Source organism: Alosa sapidissima, chromosome 11, assembly GCF_018492685.1.
Source record: "Alosa sapidissima isolate fAloSap1 chromosome 11, fAloSap1.pri, whole genome shotgun sequence".
Taxonomy (NCBI): domain Eukaryota; kingdom Metazoa; phylum Chordata; class Actinopteri; order Clupeiformes; family Clupeidae; genus Alosa; species Alosa sapidissima.
In genome coordinates, this window is record NC_055967.1 from 15,363,754 (window position 1) to 15,380,360 (window position 16,607).

Here is a 16,607-nt window from a genome sequence, read left to right on the forward strand (position 1 = left end):
GTAAAATGTGCTATTGTTCTTCGCCGTGCTGCAGTGCAAACCATATTGAATGGTAGTCTTTGTTAGATAATAACATGTAGATTAGTTTAAAGAGCTGTTTTCAACCAGCCAGTGTAGTCTGCTGCACAACAGATAATTCATCAGTTCACAGAGTAGTTTCATGGGAAACTTTTAATTACAAAAAACTAGTCATTTACATAAACTGGAAAAACATTATTATCTAGAGTATGCTTGACTTCGTCTCTCTGTGATTGCCCTATTCCCACTGGATGGATGCATGCGCGTGTGTGAGTAGGTGAAAGTGACTCGGAGAACTTGGCAGGGGAGATGATCCGTCTGATCCACAGGGCATCACCTGTAGCACACACAGAGAGGGAGAGAGCTATTCGCCATAGCGGTGACTGTTGACGCTTCCACACACACTTCTGAACTGAGGAGGGAGGAATAAAGACAGTCTGGGACAGTCAGGAGGGGGTGGTGGTGGAGGAGGAACGTTCTACTGGGGCAGAGGGGTGAGCCTCAGCAGGATGGTCACGGGGTGGGGAGGCACTGGAAGCTACAGCCTGCTGAGGACCAGGGTTAGGTTGGGTCTGTTGGGGACTTTCCACAGGGGCCGGTGGAGAGCAGTGGCTCAGATTTGCGAGGACTCCAGCCAGGCTGACGAGTTTTTGAGATGGGTATGCCACGAGTCCTGCTTCAAAAGTGACGAAATGGCACTCTCGATCTCGGTCATCCATGATTTCTACAACACAAATAAATGCCTTGTTTAAGTCAAGTCAGACCATGAAGACACGTCCTTCAACAAACAACTAGGGGTCCAAACTATGTAGCACATTCCTTAAGGGAAGCTCAACAGAAGAACTTGGACGGCTGCTCTCCTTATCTCAGGCTTCCACACTCTGCACAGTCAGCATTGACAAATTAACATTTTCTCTAACGGGTACAGAGAAATGCTGAGCCCACAGGGGTTTACAGGGATTTACTGAAAAACAAGCTCCTTTCATCACAATATCACGTGAACTACTTGGAGCATAAAATCACAGTTTGCACTTAACCAGATACTTATGTAAACTATTCATACAGACCTATTTACTAAAGAATATCAACCATTAGTTGAGGAGACAGATGGCATGATGATAAACCGTGGGAACTGGGAGATAACGCAATCTAAGTACTGCCGTATCAGCTGAGTCAGCTGAAAATCACTCCGAGTCTGTACAATTACCTAAAGCTGGCCATAAACCAGTGACACAGATGGCGTCACTTGACCCATCTGGACTACTGTCTAGGACTGTAACAGGGCGTTTCCTCAACTATCTCACTCTAGTCCAAGGGTGAGCGACAACCAAAACAACCTCTCACCCAACAACTTGGCGTGACGGCAACCTTGGAGGGCTGTCAGTTTTGTGATCTATGGTGCTCTTGCTGATGCTACGTCAGATTACAGAGAAGTTGGAGACGCACCTTCACTACCAAGCCGTCAGCCTGTGGTCACCACAGTAGTGACAGTGATGGGTTAATTATGGGCAGGTGCTGGGGAGACCCACCTTGGCGGCTTCTGAGTAAGCCTGCAGGATGAAGACACCGATGCACTGCTGGTAGCGGTTCTGGTGCATGAGGATGAAGGAATTGGGCAGGCTTGAGGCTGAGGAAGAACACACAGAACCAGCCCAGCCAGAGAGAAAAGGAGGAGGAGGCATTAAAGAACAACCTTTTATGATCAGGTTTCATCCACTACTGATGGTCACAATACACAGACATCAGAATGACTTAAGAATAAAAAATAAGATATATCAATAAAGTTGTTACAATGGTGGACTTGTTTATGGTCAAACACAAGAGTGGCTTGTGATGACTGTGGTGATCTTAGCTATACCTGTAGCGTTGAGCTGGTCAACATTCTTGAGCTGCAGGCGGTCAAGGGAGATGGGCTGGTCCAGGACGGTGAAGCTGCAGCCATCCTGCAGCAGCTGCTCCAGCTCCTGACCCGGGCCCGGACGCAAATGGGTCACATCAGCACCGACAGACCTCTGGGAGATACGGACACATGCATGCGAGATGTGAGTGACACACACACACACACACATTCCAGAGATGGTATCGCTGTGTGTGTGTGTATACACACACTTAAGAAACAATAAGCCACATACAGTGTAAAGAAAGTAGACACATTTGTAATTTAAATGTTCATATATTATACTATATAGTCCTGATCCTACAGAAGTTTACATTTTCACCAGATCTGCATATTCTTAACAAACAGCAGCTTTAGTTGTCAGATTTCAAGGTCACCTAAGATACATTGGGGTATAAACATGTTGCGCCTCAATCAGACTATAATCCAATGATAATGATGAGATCACTGTATTGGATGATAATCCTGTGTGTAAACAGGACTTTATTGGCCTGAACGATGGGGCGTGAGCTGCGCCTAGAAAGGCGTTTATTATGTTTTTATTGAAATAATTACTATTGCACCTGCTACACCCAGCGTCGGGCAAGGGCAATTAAGAGGCGAGGCAAGGAAGCGTTGCACAATTATTTTGAATAACAAGTCATAAAGCTACCGATGAGCCATAAATGAGCCGTACCTTTTTAGTCCGTTTCAGCTTGGTGATCAGCAGAAACTCATCGAAGAGGAACAGGAAGACTTCATGGAGTTTAGCATTTTCTGTGAGGGCATAGTATTATGACCGTGAAAAAGAATACAAAAAGATTCACCGCAACAAAATGCCCAGGTTCACATGACACTGCATGTGATGATGACCCAGATAGAAGCTAGGTAGTAGTTAGTAGTCATTTCATACTCAATAGGAGGTAGCAGACACAGATCATAAATAGATCGTAGAGAGGTTGTAGCTGACACTAGTAAAGATTTGGCCCTGATGAGTGTGAAACTACTTGTGTGCATGTGTGTCTGTCAAAGCGGAGCGTCTCACCAATGAGGACCAGCTTCCCCTCGTGCAGCAGGCTACGGTGAGAGATGAGGTTCTCCAGAGTCACAGCCTTCAGCAGGTGCTTCAGGTTCTGCAGGTGGACATGAAATGGGGGTTAGGAAAGTATGACATGTTTGGTCTTGTCCTTAGTGTCACTACATCAACAACTACAGCATCAATGCCCTGTCGTTGAACTGGAAGAGCAAGGTGATGACAACCAGCAGGTTACAGGTTTGGTTTCTGAGGAATACACAGACTGATGATGGGTAAATGCCTTCCTGTACTGTATAAGAAGTAACTCTGCGACAAAAAAACTGCAAAAGCCACAATCCCTTGAACCCACTGGTACTGCCTGGTACTGTACTTTGCAACCCACCTGTCACACTATGGCGACAGAAACAGTGACATCATTGGGATGACCTACCAGGAGTGCAAAGGGCAACAAATAATATCTTTAGTCTACTATAAAGGGCTGTCTACCAAATATTATAGAGTGGAAGGCTCTAGAATCTTTGCCATCTACTACATACTCCAATTAATTATCCTAGTGAAAGTTTAATTTGAGAAGGACCATAAACTAAATCCTTGCCAGTTAAGCTTTCAGTCATGCTGTGCCTTCTTGAGCTGAGTGTTGAAATGTCCTGTTATTAATTGGTCTATATTATACGTTTGGCTGAGTGTTGACAGCTCACCTCGGGCACGTAAGCTCGCTTGTCCCTCTCCCATACCGGCAGCCAGACCAGTGCCTCCTTCAGCTGCTTGACCTTCTGGTAGTTGTCCAGCCATTTCACCTTCCCCTCCAGGTCATCTGCACGGACAGAAGGCACAGGGCGTGAGTTCACTGCTTCATCATCACAGTAACAAAACCCCACACAAAGCCGCCTGGGACATAAATAAAACCCCTGCTGGGGTCACTGAGAGGTCACTCCGGGTTCCTGCCTCACAATAACACAGCAGATAATGGACATGTGTGATCTTTTTTTTTCTTGCCCTCGTGCTGACGACAATTCCATCTATTTTTAGCCTCCCAGTTTGATGAGATTAGTAGCACGCCCCGTGGCTGCTGTGATCTCACGACACAGATCCGTGTGGTGGGAGGGAGAGAACGGGGAGGGTGGAAGGCGACCTTTACACGTGTTGGTCCTGCTATAGCCCCCGGACACTGTAGCAGGACCAACATGGACACAAAGGAACACACCCAGCCAGTAATTATGGGAGGACAATGCAGAGAACACACACACACACACACACACACACACGCAACACATATGAAAGCTCGTGGGAACAGTTGTGCTTATGTTATTTCTGATTGTGCCACTTTCAGTACCACTGACTTCATCTCCCACTGGTTGACCTGGTTGCCTGGTAACCGTGTGAACAGGTGTTCGTGTCTGAGCTGCGATGTGACCTGGCTGGACTCCAGGTAGATGACACAGTTATACAATTAACCACATGAGGAACCACATCAGTGGTCAGTGCCCTTTAAATTACTCTACAACTGGAGAAATTTAAATGGGAACTACTGGGGTGGCTAGTTCTAAATCTAAACCTGATTCTGTTGTGAGATGCAGGTAATGTTCAGAAAAACGTAGGTATGCAAAGGTGTACAAAGTGTGCAGTTTTCCATACAGTTTCAGTAAGCTTGCTCAAATAAGATGAAAAAACAGATGAAAGCAATTGCTTTTAGAGGGCATTTTAAGTAACTATGAAAACTTTACCCTGTGAAAAAGTACTAGATTGTTATCCCCTCAGTACACTGGTGAAGATGAGGGGCTTTTGACTTTCAACTGCGGAAAAGGTGCTTGCTTATGCACAAACAACTGCTCTCTGAAGAGAGGGAAAGAGAGAGAAGCCTAAAACAAACTGTAATGGAAAACATGAATAATCAAATTTGGATGTGCTGACTTTGTGCAGATTTTACTTTCAAATCTGATTATGCCATCCAGTTACATTAACTGAGAAATGGAAAGTGGCCAATCAGTTTTCACTGACAAATCAAGTTCTCCTTGCAAGTCACATTGCACAACCCTTTTCAAAACAGTTTCCCACATCAGCAGACACACACACACACACACAAACAAATTCCACAGCATTTTTGGAAAGACGTCACTGGGATTTTGCTCCACCAATCTCTTCAGTAGAAATGGTTGCTCAGATCTATTATAACCAGTGTCGGTTAATCAGGCTGTAGTGTGATGATGCAGTGTTTGTAATGGGCAGTGAGAGAGGTCCAGTGAGACACAGAGGCGAGGGACTCACAGATGGCTCTGTCCACCTGCTCCACGACCCTCTGCAGGGCGCTCTCCTCCTCCGGGCTCTGGGTCCTCTTGCTCACGTTCTTCAGGAGGAGCGGGTACCGTGTGAACCTCTGCAGCGGAACCACCAGCAGGTCACGCAGCTGTAGCCGACGGCACTGCTGGTGCCGCTCACACCACTAGGAGAGAAAGCGAGAGAAAGCGGGGGAGAGAGAGAGAGAGAGAGAGAGAGAGAGAGGTTTGTTAACCCATTATTCTGAAGAGAGACTTCATTACACTGCCATATTGGGACACAAGGATTATCTAACGTAACAAAGCACAGATGGATAGATGGGGGTGGGGAGCAAAGAGAGAACCATGCAAAACAAGCCCATATATAAAAGACCAGGGAGAACAATGACTGATAATGACTTTGATGGATGATAAGAAAAGTCCCAGACTGCAAAGCGAGCCTGCCTGCCTTACTGGCAGACTGACTCATCTCTGGCTGATGGATGTGCTCCAACACGTTGAGCAACAGCCACTGCCAGCAGAGCCACCCAATAGGACCTTGCCCTGGGAGAGCGGTGCGGTGCGGCGCGGCGCGGTGCTATGCGCCCGCCTGCCCCTGGCTGAGTTCAGGCTTGCCCTGCCCGGTGCTCCTATATCCTGCTGGACTAATTTACTGCCTCTAATAACCTGCACACAAATACCTTCACGTAGGAGCCAAAGTCCTCTCGGGGCTTCAGGCTGTCCAGATAAAGGATGGCGTTCGAGTAGTTCAGGCAGTACTTCTGCAGACAGTGGCAAATGCTCTCCCCAAAAGCCTGCAAACAGCAGCGCACACACCCAGTTTCAGAGGAGAGGCTGATCCATTCTGGTGATAAAGGGTTGGGGTGTCCTGGGGGGTGACCTCAGTTACTCAGTGGGTGGACTTACCTTTTTGAGAAGAGCCAGCAGGGCCTGTGTGTTGTCCGAGTCCGAGTCCTGCCAAGACTCCTTAATCACACGCAACAGGCTGGTCAGGAAGTCAAAGCTCACCTGGGACAACCAAACAGCGTGACATTTGCTTTTGTTTGTTTGGTAAACATTTTTTTTTCATCCAAGGCAATTGTCTGTATTTTCACTATAGACTTGTCTTCCCTGACAAAAACTCAAATGGGGATCCAGACTTTAACCTGGCTCACACACCAGTGGTCCCTTTCCTCAACAACTGAATGAATAATCACACCAGATAGCAAAATAAATGTATTCTTGAGTTGCAATTGTTCTTACATAACAGTAGCATATCTGTCATTTGATTCACTTTTACAAAATATACAATGTTTAGAGGTGCCTTGTTAGCACAGCCCGCTCATGTGTTATCAGTGACTGATTAGATCTGCCCTTTTTTCTTCTATCTGATCCTGAAGGGTGTTGTACCAGGCAAAGCTCGTTGAGATTGGCAAAGAGCCTCCAGGAGTCGATATCTTGCAGGCAATCTCGCAATTGCAGATCGTTCAGGGTGGTCAGGAATACCTGCATGGAGACAAACAACAATGGGAAGCAAAACAGGTTAATTTCACTCATGAGGTCTGCGGGGACAAAGTCAACGTTACAACATGTTCCCTTCAGTGCACAGATACCACTGGGAATCATTTCAACCATTTCACAGAAGAAAGGAGGACACAGCACAAGAATACAATGGCACGCAAGAACAAAATGGACACTTGTTCTAGTAGTATGTGTGACTGTGACAGAGTGGCTACTGTACCTCCTTCAGGACCATAAGCTGGTCCAGAAAGTAGACGCACTCACTGGTGAAGAGCTCCCAGATAACCTCCTGCCTCTTGTAGGCTTTGGGCTCCTCCTGAGCGTGGAGCGGGGGCGAGTGCTCCCTCAGAAACTCCTCCAGAGGGCAGTCCTGGGGAGGGACACGAGTCAGTTAAGCACTTGTGTCCAGACAGAGCACAGCTGCTGGTGATGAAAAGCAGACTGCTGGAATTCAGACATGCTGGAGTTCGTTTAATGCTTTCAAACACTGTCCAGACTGAGTATACTTGCTAGTACTGGAAATGCAGACATGTTGTAGATGGTTTATTTATTTCAAACACTGCATTACGCAGGAGAGCCATGTTGCAATGGCTGAAACTACAGCTGCTTTCAGATCTACGTGTAAGTCCGCATGTTCTGCGGATGTCAAGCGGTTGGGCCGTATATCTGAACAACATAACTGGACATTTGGAAACTTAGCCAGCTGTTAAACTACTCCCCTCCTAGTATTTCCGATGGACATTATGTAAATGACCTTGTGTCTGAACGAAGCGAAGAACATGCGGAGATTCTGTTCATGTGCGTGTTCAACCACATAGAGATTCTGTTAGCGGCACACTATGCAGGTTTTTAAGCTTAATTTACCTTCACTTAACAGCTTCAGAGTCATTGGGATGGTTATATGACTTTTTTCGGGTTGAATGGTGGCCGTCTCGCGGAAAAACCACCCTTACAACTGTGGGCCGGCGGGCCGACAGCCTCGGTGTCATGAATTATAACGAGTGTAACGAATTGCTTTACTGCATTCAAATACACATACACGCCAGGCACCGGCTAGAAAAAGCGATGGAGTTTCTCAGACATTCGTCATGACAGAGCCAGCGAAAAAGAAGCAAAAACCGAGAAAACAGTAAGGAAATTGCCAATACTGCATAGTTTACCTTTAATGTGCGTCGGTGTCGTTCACATATATGACCACATAATGTCAATATGTTAGCTTCACATCCGGACCTCCGTTTGACAAAGCTCTGCATATACTGCGGAGGACGTGTCTGAAAGCAGCATGTGTTGAAACCTTGTTTCCTTCACATTCATAGCAGAGCAGAGGACAAGCATTGATGCTCAGCATACTTCACATGACTTTCTGAGCTATGTCTGTGCCTAGACAGAAACCCACACACACACACAATGGTTATTTTGCCATTTCATCTCCGTGGCATAACTGTGGTTTCCTTCCCACTTATAATCAGGCTAATTGTTAACCTCTTTAAACCTTTCAGGTTCACTACACTTTCAAGACCATCACCAGGCCATCAATCAACCTCGATGTCAGTCGCACTCTTGCTAAATGCTTTAGTGCCGTTTATTTAGAGACCACAGTCTAAGCTCATTATATCAAGGCGCTCAGTCACAATCCCATGACGTTCCCAAGAACAAAACAAAGGAGATTGGATTTGGGAGTTCAATTAATTCTGCTTTCGAACACTTCCAAGACTTGGCCCAGTGTACTTTGGCATTTCAGAGGTGAGAGGGTAGGGTTGTGGCTGGACTGGGGGTGGAGGTGGACGTGGGCTACCTGTGCTTATCACTGACCTTGTACCTCTGGAAGTTCGAGTCCCTCCAGTCCTGCACGTGAGCGTCCGAGAGACACTTCTCGACGTCTGTGGCCGTCACCGTCCGCCCCTTTCCCTTGGTCTGTGGAGGAGGAGGAGCGGAAATCAATCCCAGGTGTGTCCAGTAACCTGACGCCCTGCAGAGCATTAGCTCTTTCCACGCGACTGAGAACAAGATGGCAGCGCTGTGGGCGTTGAGGCAGCAGGGTCATCATCAAATACTAACACAATTGGCATGCAGTGCAGCTGTGGGATTGGTTGGTTGTGGTGTTCACTGTTCTTTTTCGTGGCAAGAGAGCGGTGGCAAAGGTGAGGCAAAAGAAGGAGGGAGGGAGAAAGGGAGGGAGGGAGAAAGGGAGAGAGGGAGTGAGGGAGGGCAGGCAAATCTGCTTTGCAAAGCGGGTCAGGGGACAATAAGAGTGTGTGCTGTGGCTAAGCTGGGCAGGCCAGCGGGGGAAGCACAGCATCACCAGACCCCGCTGTGCCGCAATGCGCCGCGCCGACGAGCACCAGGATGGCCGGGGCCAGATGTCCACTTACCGTGCTGCGCCTGGAGAACGGCCACTTTGATTTCTTAGTGTCTAGAGGAACAAAGGGAACAGGAAATAGACTGCATGTAAATAAACCTTCAGGTCCACTAACGTCCAGTTTGGAAAATGAGATTGGCAAGCCATTTCAGGAGACCCATTTGTACTCTGGGTAAAGGTCGCACACAACAGTACTCAGTTATATCCTGGAATAGTGTTCATCTCCAAGAGCAAATAGGGCCAGACAGACACTGATAGCATGGTAACTAGAGAGAGTGACCCTTGTTGGGTTCTGGACAGCCCTCTGTGACACGCGAGCTGGACACCCCAAGGCCAGCTTGCACAACACCACACCACACAACAACACTATACCTTTTTGTCTTGGAAAAACCCACCTGAGAACGTGGAGTGGTTTAGAATGTCGGCGGCGCCATTGGACACAAAGAGGTCTCCTGGAGATACGTCCAGCCCCGGCAGGCTCACCACCACCGAGCTCCGCCTGCGCTCCTGCAGCCTGAGAACAGCGCACGGGCGTGGCAGAGACAAGAGTGAGAGAAAGGACACAGGTGAGAGCATGGAACATTCTGGGCCTTCAGGCCTTTCTGTAAAAGCACACAGGACGAGGAAGCATGTCAAGCCACATGTACAGTCAGCCATGCTCACGACTGCCTGTCTCTCTAACATAACTTTCTTGGCTCTTGTGTTACAGCACACTGATACATCAATGCAACACCCACAACACTGCTATAAGACAAGCCCCCAGCACAGGCTAACCTATTACCTAAATGGTGCTGAAAATCATTGTGTTTCTCTTATCTTAGGTTTGTATTCACACTGTAGAATTGCTGGTATCAGAAGCATAGGCTGCAACTGTATATCAATCAACTCCAACACACAGAACACGAATACAACCAGAAAGCTGGTCTGTCAACAGTACATTACAACAACAACTTCAAATTCTTCCATTTTTGTGGTGTGTGCTCATTCTGCTCAAATCAAATTTTAACTATTTCCAGAGGAGAGCATACAAAGATTTATATTTATGCAACATTTATCGCTCAGACAGAATTTGTCCATACAGTGTTATGCAACCTCTGTAGCTTTGTGCTGCAAAGCTGGGAATTTAGACTCCAGTTATAATTCTCCCAAGCTTGCATACTAACCTTCTTAGAGAGAGAAAAAAAGAATGGAACACAACAATCCCACACTTTAATTTCAAGATGCAGCTTAGCAGGAAATAAGAGAATTCCTCTTTTGACATTTGCACATTGCTGAGATGCCTGCCTTGTGTTAGGAGGGGCTGAGAACGCTTGTGCTGATAAAGTTTAGAGTAAATTGATCCCCTAGTTCCTCGGAAAGTTACAGTGTTATAGCTCCTGTGGAGGATTAGGGCCAGGGGTTAATTGAGCGTGGGCCTGTAGGTAGGAGAAGGGAAAGAGAAAGCACTCCGCTCCGTGCGGGACGTTTAGCGTCCTCCCTCAGTGCCAGAGAACAATGGGACGAAGAGGCCCTGAGAGAGCCAGGGCCCAGCCCACACGCCTGGGGCTCTGCCAGTTCTGTACTCTACTGTCACTCACGGCCGCATGCTATGCTTCACCTGCTCTCTCGTGCTAACCGCTCTCTCCCAGATCCACACACATGCAAATGGAGAGAGCCATGCAAATTCAGAGGGCTTTGGGTTGTAAAGGGCACACTTGATGGGCCCCAGCCACATCTGACGCACTGAAGAGAGTATGCGTCATGCACAGCGAATGGGGGGGGGGGGGGGGGGGGGGTGTCAATTGACACAAAGTCTGAGCTGACGTGGAAAGCAAATATCTCAACAGTTATAGTTGAAGTTTACAACGTCCTCAATCATGCACTGTGCTTTGCTCTGTGCTGCACCGTTGGGTGAGCCCAGGGTTACCTGGACAGCCCAGTCAGGGAGAAAACAATGACCCAAACATGGGACAGCTGACTGGCCAGGCTGGTTTTCTCATGCTTTCTTGTCAATGAAGGGGCGTCTCTTCAGCTCTCCAAAAAACAGGCCACAGTGATGTGCCACAATTGGAAGATCTAAGTAAACAACTCATGGGAACTAGCGTAGCCTGGCTGCATGCTGGTTTGTCTGCATTTCTTGCATGTTAATAAGTGCTGGACAGGAGCACTGTTACGGCAGCACACTGCCCGTGGTGGTAAGAGTACAGAACAGGTTGTCCCTTTTTATTGCATACAAAGTTTCTCTCCCTGAACTATGATCAGTCCTGAGCCATGTAACATTTGCGGAATGTGAAAGAGGAAGTTGATTGGCAAAGCAGAACTGTAGGCCAACAGTAGCTTCATTTAACTGAACCAATTCAACAATTAACACCATCATGTGGTTTTAAAGCAACAGTGCACAAGAATTTGTTTTTATAATTTATGTTTTATAGGCAACTAATTTTGATTTCCAATATTAAAATTATCTCCAAATTAATTTTGATGATATATAGTCATATGAAGCACAATTGTCATTCAGACTAGTCCCCCAGAGCACATCACCAACTACACCAACAAGACACCTGTTAGCATTCTAGCAAGATTTTATCAGTGACACTTGCTGGTGTTTTCTAGATTTTTGCATACCTTTAAGGTGTATAGTTAGTTTGCTAATTTGAAAACTCCACACTGATGCTTCAATTCCACATGTGTAACCGTGAGTCCCAAGAGTCTCTATGGATCTCCGTCACAGCACATCCTCGGTCACCCGTTTCCCCTTTCGTGTCTGACTGTTGTCGTTCCCTCTCAGAGGTCATTGCGTGTGGCTGCTTCACGTGTCAGGACCGCATAGATGGGACCCTCTGGGCCTCACACGGGGTTCACCCCCGAGACAGAGGCCCCCCAAAGTTAACAAGTAGAGAAGTTAATCAGGCAATTCAAATCAATGGACGAGCGGGGCCTCCACAGAAACAAAATGGCACGATGGGTCCCTCGTGAAAACGGGTCATTACTAATTGCGTTTAATTGCACCGCCCATCTCGTCCCAGGGTGAAATCGCATTCCTCTGAGTGCCACTGAGAATGGCCCCTCTGTGCAGGTCGGCTACTCACAGAGAGCGCCCGGGAAAAGAAGAGAGCTTTGTCTCGCACCTCAGAGAAATAATGATGCCCCTGGAACACAACTGTCTCAACCAATCCCCGGTAGCCCATGTCCACTGAGAGCGAACAGTGTCCTTAGCGTAATTACAGCCACAATAGCTGCCTAATTACCCCATCATGGGGAGGGGGACAGCCCAATTCCCTCTCTCTCTGGTCAGCAAGCCTGGTCAGGCTGCAGGGGGAGAGTGCCACTAATGAGAGTTTGTCTAGTCCACACAGAACCATGGGACTCTAATAACTCGCTCTGCCTAGCGCTTGTGCACTAACAAAGCACCAGCACAATGAACAATGGGGGCGGCCTCTCGCCGGGGCCTTGCCATGGTCTCCTCCCTACAGCTGACCGCAACCGAGGCCACTGCCCAACTCAGGTTGGGAGGCTCGCACAGATCGGCCACTTCCACACAAACAAATTCCTGCTTTAATGAAATCGCTGGGCAAATTAAGGATTGTTGTTTGACACAGAGGTCTGCGATGGTTTGGGCCAGAACAGTCTTGTTTGTGTGGCATATTTAATTATACAAAGTTTGATGACTACAGTGTTGACCAACCTTGATAAAAGTGGGTCTTGAGAGGAAATGAAAGAGATATTTCACACAGTGCTTTCCTACATGTGTACTCATGTGCACTGGCACCTACTGAGGCAACGGCTTTTCATGCAAATGCCTCTGAATATCAACTTACGGATGAGAGGTTAGATGGTATGTTCCACTCACCTTTTATGAGGCTGTTCCTTTACCTGTAATCAAAAACAGACATGACATTAAGAGATGTTATTCCAAAAGTAGACCTGGCTAAGCCTCCACATGGGGCTCAGCTTTGACAGTGTTAACTCCAGCATGGACACACACACACACACAGACACACTTGGGGTCTCCCCTCAGTTATGAAATGCTACAGTCCTCAAAGATCGATTTTAGCCACACTCATGTTCCGAATGGAAAAATTTTAACAGGCCATAATTGTATGTGTTTAAAATCCTCTGGCGCCCCTCTCAGCAGTAGGGATGTTTGGAAGGGGGATCTCAGAGGGATCTATTGAGGACGTGCTCCGATGAACGCATGGAGCCATTGAGTGGCTTTCCCCCTTTATCCTTTTGATGGGCCACTGACCCTGGCATTATGTGCGGCCTGCCGACCACAGGGAGAAGGGGGCCCAGTTGGCGGAGTCTCCTGGCTGCCCTCAGCAGGGTGGGCTCGGCTGAAGCTGTCAGTGTATGTAACTGCTGATTCATTTGCTGTCAAAGGCGCTCATTGTGAACACTCTCTGCAGGAGGCCGAAAAGAAGCCCCAATTGGTAAAGGAATTCAGTGGCATCTGCTTGGGGATTCAATTTAGGAATATTAGCTATTAAAAAAGGTGGAAACAGCCACATTATTTTTCTAGTGGAGTATAATTTATGTAAGTGGTCTGTTTTGTTAACTATGATGATTTTGATTCTCATGTCACCATTTTTCTTAGATACACAGGAAGTGTATTCCATTAGAATAGGAAGTAGCACTGCCCCAGACAAAACACTTGTTGCATTCCATTGACTAATTAAATAAGATGGATGCTAAGATTAACTTGAGTTCGTTTCTATACCTGTTCAGCTTCACTGGTGCTATCAAAGCTGCTGCTGCTGCTGAGAAGCTCTCTTTTGCACGGAGCCTCTTGCCTTTTGCAAATGACACCATTGTCCAGAGTCTTTGATCTAAGCGATCTCGCTTTCCCACGGATCGCAGAGGACTCCGGGTGACAGACTCTCTGGACCTGGCCCTCCATCGGGAGCGACTGACTGGCCGCGAGGGGAGACTTCAGTCGGGTTAAGGGGGACAGAGGGCTCCATGGTGACGTCTCACAAGGGCCAGACTCCTCCTGTGGGCTGTGACCGTCCATCCGTCTGGTGCTCCGCATCCTTCGTAGCGTGGGGGACGTGGAGATCCTGCCGGGAGCCTGTCTGTCAAACTGAAAAAGCGGGGTGGGCATGTTGTCGAACTCCTTCAAGGAGCCATATCGCAGTCTGGAGTGCGTTCGGTCCAGGTCTAGGCGCATGATGAAAGGGTGGCTGGTCTGCGTTTGTTTATCCTCAAACGTCTCCGGCTCTGTCTGCGTCTCTGCATTCGTCCATTTAGCTGACTCATCCTCACGCCATTCTATATAACTCCAGTCTAACGTTTTCTCCAAGTCCTTGCCGTTTTCCTGAATTGTGTCCGCGTCTATCATCTCAGACATTTTGTGCTAGAAATCATTGTATCAGAGGTAAAGAAGCGGTTACAACCCGTCAAATCCAGCTGAATGGACCTCTCGTTTCTCTGAACCGTCTTATGGTTCCATTCAGACGAAACATGATCACGACACAACCCTGAAAAAGAAAAGTTTATAAGCCTCAAACACAGTAACTCACTGAAATGTTCATAACTCTATCTTCCAGTTGTTTGCTCTGAGATCATGGACTACATCCAATGCTTGTTGGAATATTTAAGGCAACACCAACACCATGCTAAACACCATATCAAACAAATTCCCCTGGTGCACCGCGCTGTCCTTGTGCAAATCACCATTGTTCCCCAGGACACCCCCTTCTTGTTCATTAGAAGCAGCGTAATGCAATCGCATTATCATTTTAGCCTCATATAGTTTAGCTTTTTGTAGCCAACGAAGCATTACCTGAGGAGCATAGTACAGGTGATTTAGAGTGTAACATGTTATCAGTTCAGTATCACACCGTGACAGTTTAGCGAAACAAAGGACGGGACATTAAGGCTCGGGTTGAATTGAGGAGGTTGCAGTTGCACCCGATTTAACAACACACCTATTTCAGGTTTGACTGACTCAAAACACTGAAATGTATGCATACCATTAATTTTAAATGACTACCCGCCTTTATTCAGCGCAAACAAGTTGCCTCCACATCCAAGATTTCTCTTGCGCAAATGGCGCAGGTTGATATTCGCATACCCAAAACAAGATCGATATTCTATGAATAAATAAAAACAATTCTAAAACTACCACTCAAAATAAAGTACTCACAGATTATGAATTCCCCTCCGAGATACGCTCTACGCGACCGCTATACGTGAAGCAAGTGTGAAAGCGATGGCCACGGTGTATTGTCGCTTGCGTGGGTAGCCTGACTGCTTTGAGGACGAAGTTGGAGGCAAGTTTTGGCAGCGGTGGCTTCCCGGCATTGCGTTGAGCTCTCACCAAACAACACTTGAACAGATCTGTGAAATTCTGTATCCCAGAATGGTGCGTGCCTGCTGACATAGGCTATATACATGCCCTAAATAAATAGTCTAAATAATGAAACGTGATCTGAAAGAAACTGAGGGATTAAGAGCAAAGGATGAGTACGGCAGTGATTATGGCAAGCCCCAAGTTTGTTGACGATAGCGACTGAAAATAAGGGAGGGTGGGGCGTAACAGTGTCACTGTGTGTGCTGAATACGTCGGTGCAAGGTGTGTGTGTGCATAATAACATTCAGCTGTGAACATCCCTTCTTTTGTGTGTGTGTGTGTGTTTGTGATTGTGAGTGAGTGAGGGAGAGAGAAAGAGAGAGTGTGTGTGTGGGGGGCGGGGGCGGTAAAGTTGCGAGAAATAATATTTTAGAGACGTAGAGACAAACACCAACCACAAATTTAAGAGCCATGCACCTCTGGCTGCAACTTGCAGATCGACGCCAAGTGGCTTGTGCACATCCACTAGATGGCACTATACGACCAACGACTATGGTCCCCTTTAATCTCCGTGTTAGTGAGTGTATAGAACAAATCAACACCTGGATGTCTCAAAATAGGGTTCTCACAAAAACTAAAAGAACTGACCACATTACTCCAATTCTTAAGTCCCTGCACTGGCTTCCAGTAAGTCACAGAATTGGCTTTAAAGCAGTACTGCTTGTTTATAAATCACTTAATGGAGCAGGACCTAAATACCTCTCAGACATGATTCAGCAGTCCACACCCTCCAGACCTCTCAGGTCTCCGGAGAAAAACCTGTTAGTAAAACCTGCTGTTAGAACTAAACCTGGTGAAGCAGCTTTTAGCTGCTATGCGGCTCAGCTCTGGAACCAACTTTCGGATGACATTAAAAAGGCCCCAACTGTAGCCAGTTTTAAATCTAGACTTAAGACCAAACTATATGTACCTCTAACTCAGATGCTTTCTGCTAACGGCACTGAATTGTAATTTATGAATCCTTCTCGAAAATTATTCTACCTTGTGTCTTTTATTTTGTCTTTTTAATCATTCTCTATTTTTAAATGATTTTACCTTGTGTGTTTTATGTTTTCTTTTTATTATGATCTTTACCTTTTGAACTATTCTTTGACTATATTGCCCTTCTTTGCTTTTATTTATTATTATTGTTTGGTTTTGTTTATGTAAAGCACATTGAATGACCTCTGTGTATGAAATGCACTATATAAATAAAGTTGACTTGACTATAGGGA

At 46.7% G+C, this 16,607-nt stretch overlaps 1 protein-coding gene across 2 annotated transcripts; it reads right to left on the reverse strand.

Annotated features, from left to right (window-relative positions):
• Positions 1–153: 153 nt before the first annotated feature.
• plekhg7 (pleckstrin homology domain containing, family G (with RhoGef domain) member 7) lies at positions 154–15,581 on the reverse strand. Of its 2 annotated transcripts, XM_042109233.1 has the most exons (17): positions 15,187–15,581; positions 13,759–14,518; positions 12,892–12,914; positions 9,458–9,576; positions 9,076–9,116; positions 8,516–8,617; positions 6,924–7,073; positions 6,593–6,688; positions 6,110–6,211; positions 5,884–5,997; positions 5,196–5,370; positions 3,629–3,744; positions 2,940–3,027; positions 2,592–2,671; positions 1,877–2,030; positions 1,548–1,645; positions 154–742 (listed from the first exon to the last, which is right to left on the reverse strand). In XM_042109233.1, exons 2-17 carry the CDS (start codon positions 14,386–14,388, stop codon positions 632–634), a joined length of 2,199 nt encoding a protein of 732 aa, XP_041965167.1. In that variant the 5' UTR covers positions 14,389–14,518; positions 15,187–15,581; the 3' UTR covers positions 154–631. The 2 variants fall into 2 exon arrangements, with proteins under 2 accessions (XP_041965167.1, XP_041965168.1); XM_042109234.1 differs by lacking the exons at positions 13,759–14,518; positions 15,187–15,581 and adding an exon at positions 14,561–15,085.
• Positions 15,582–16,607: the final 1,026 nt, after the last annotated feature.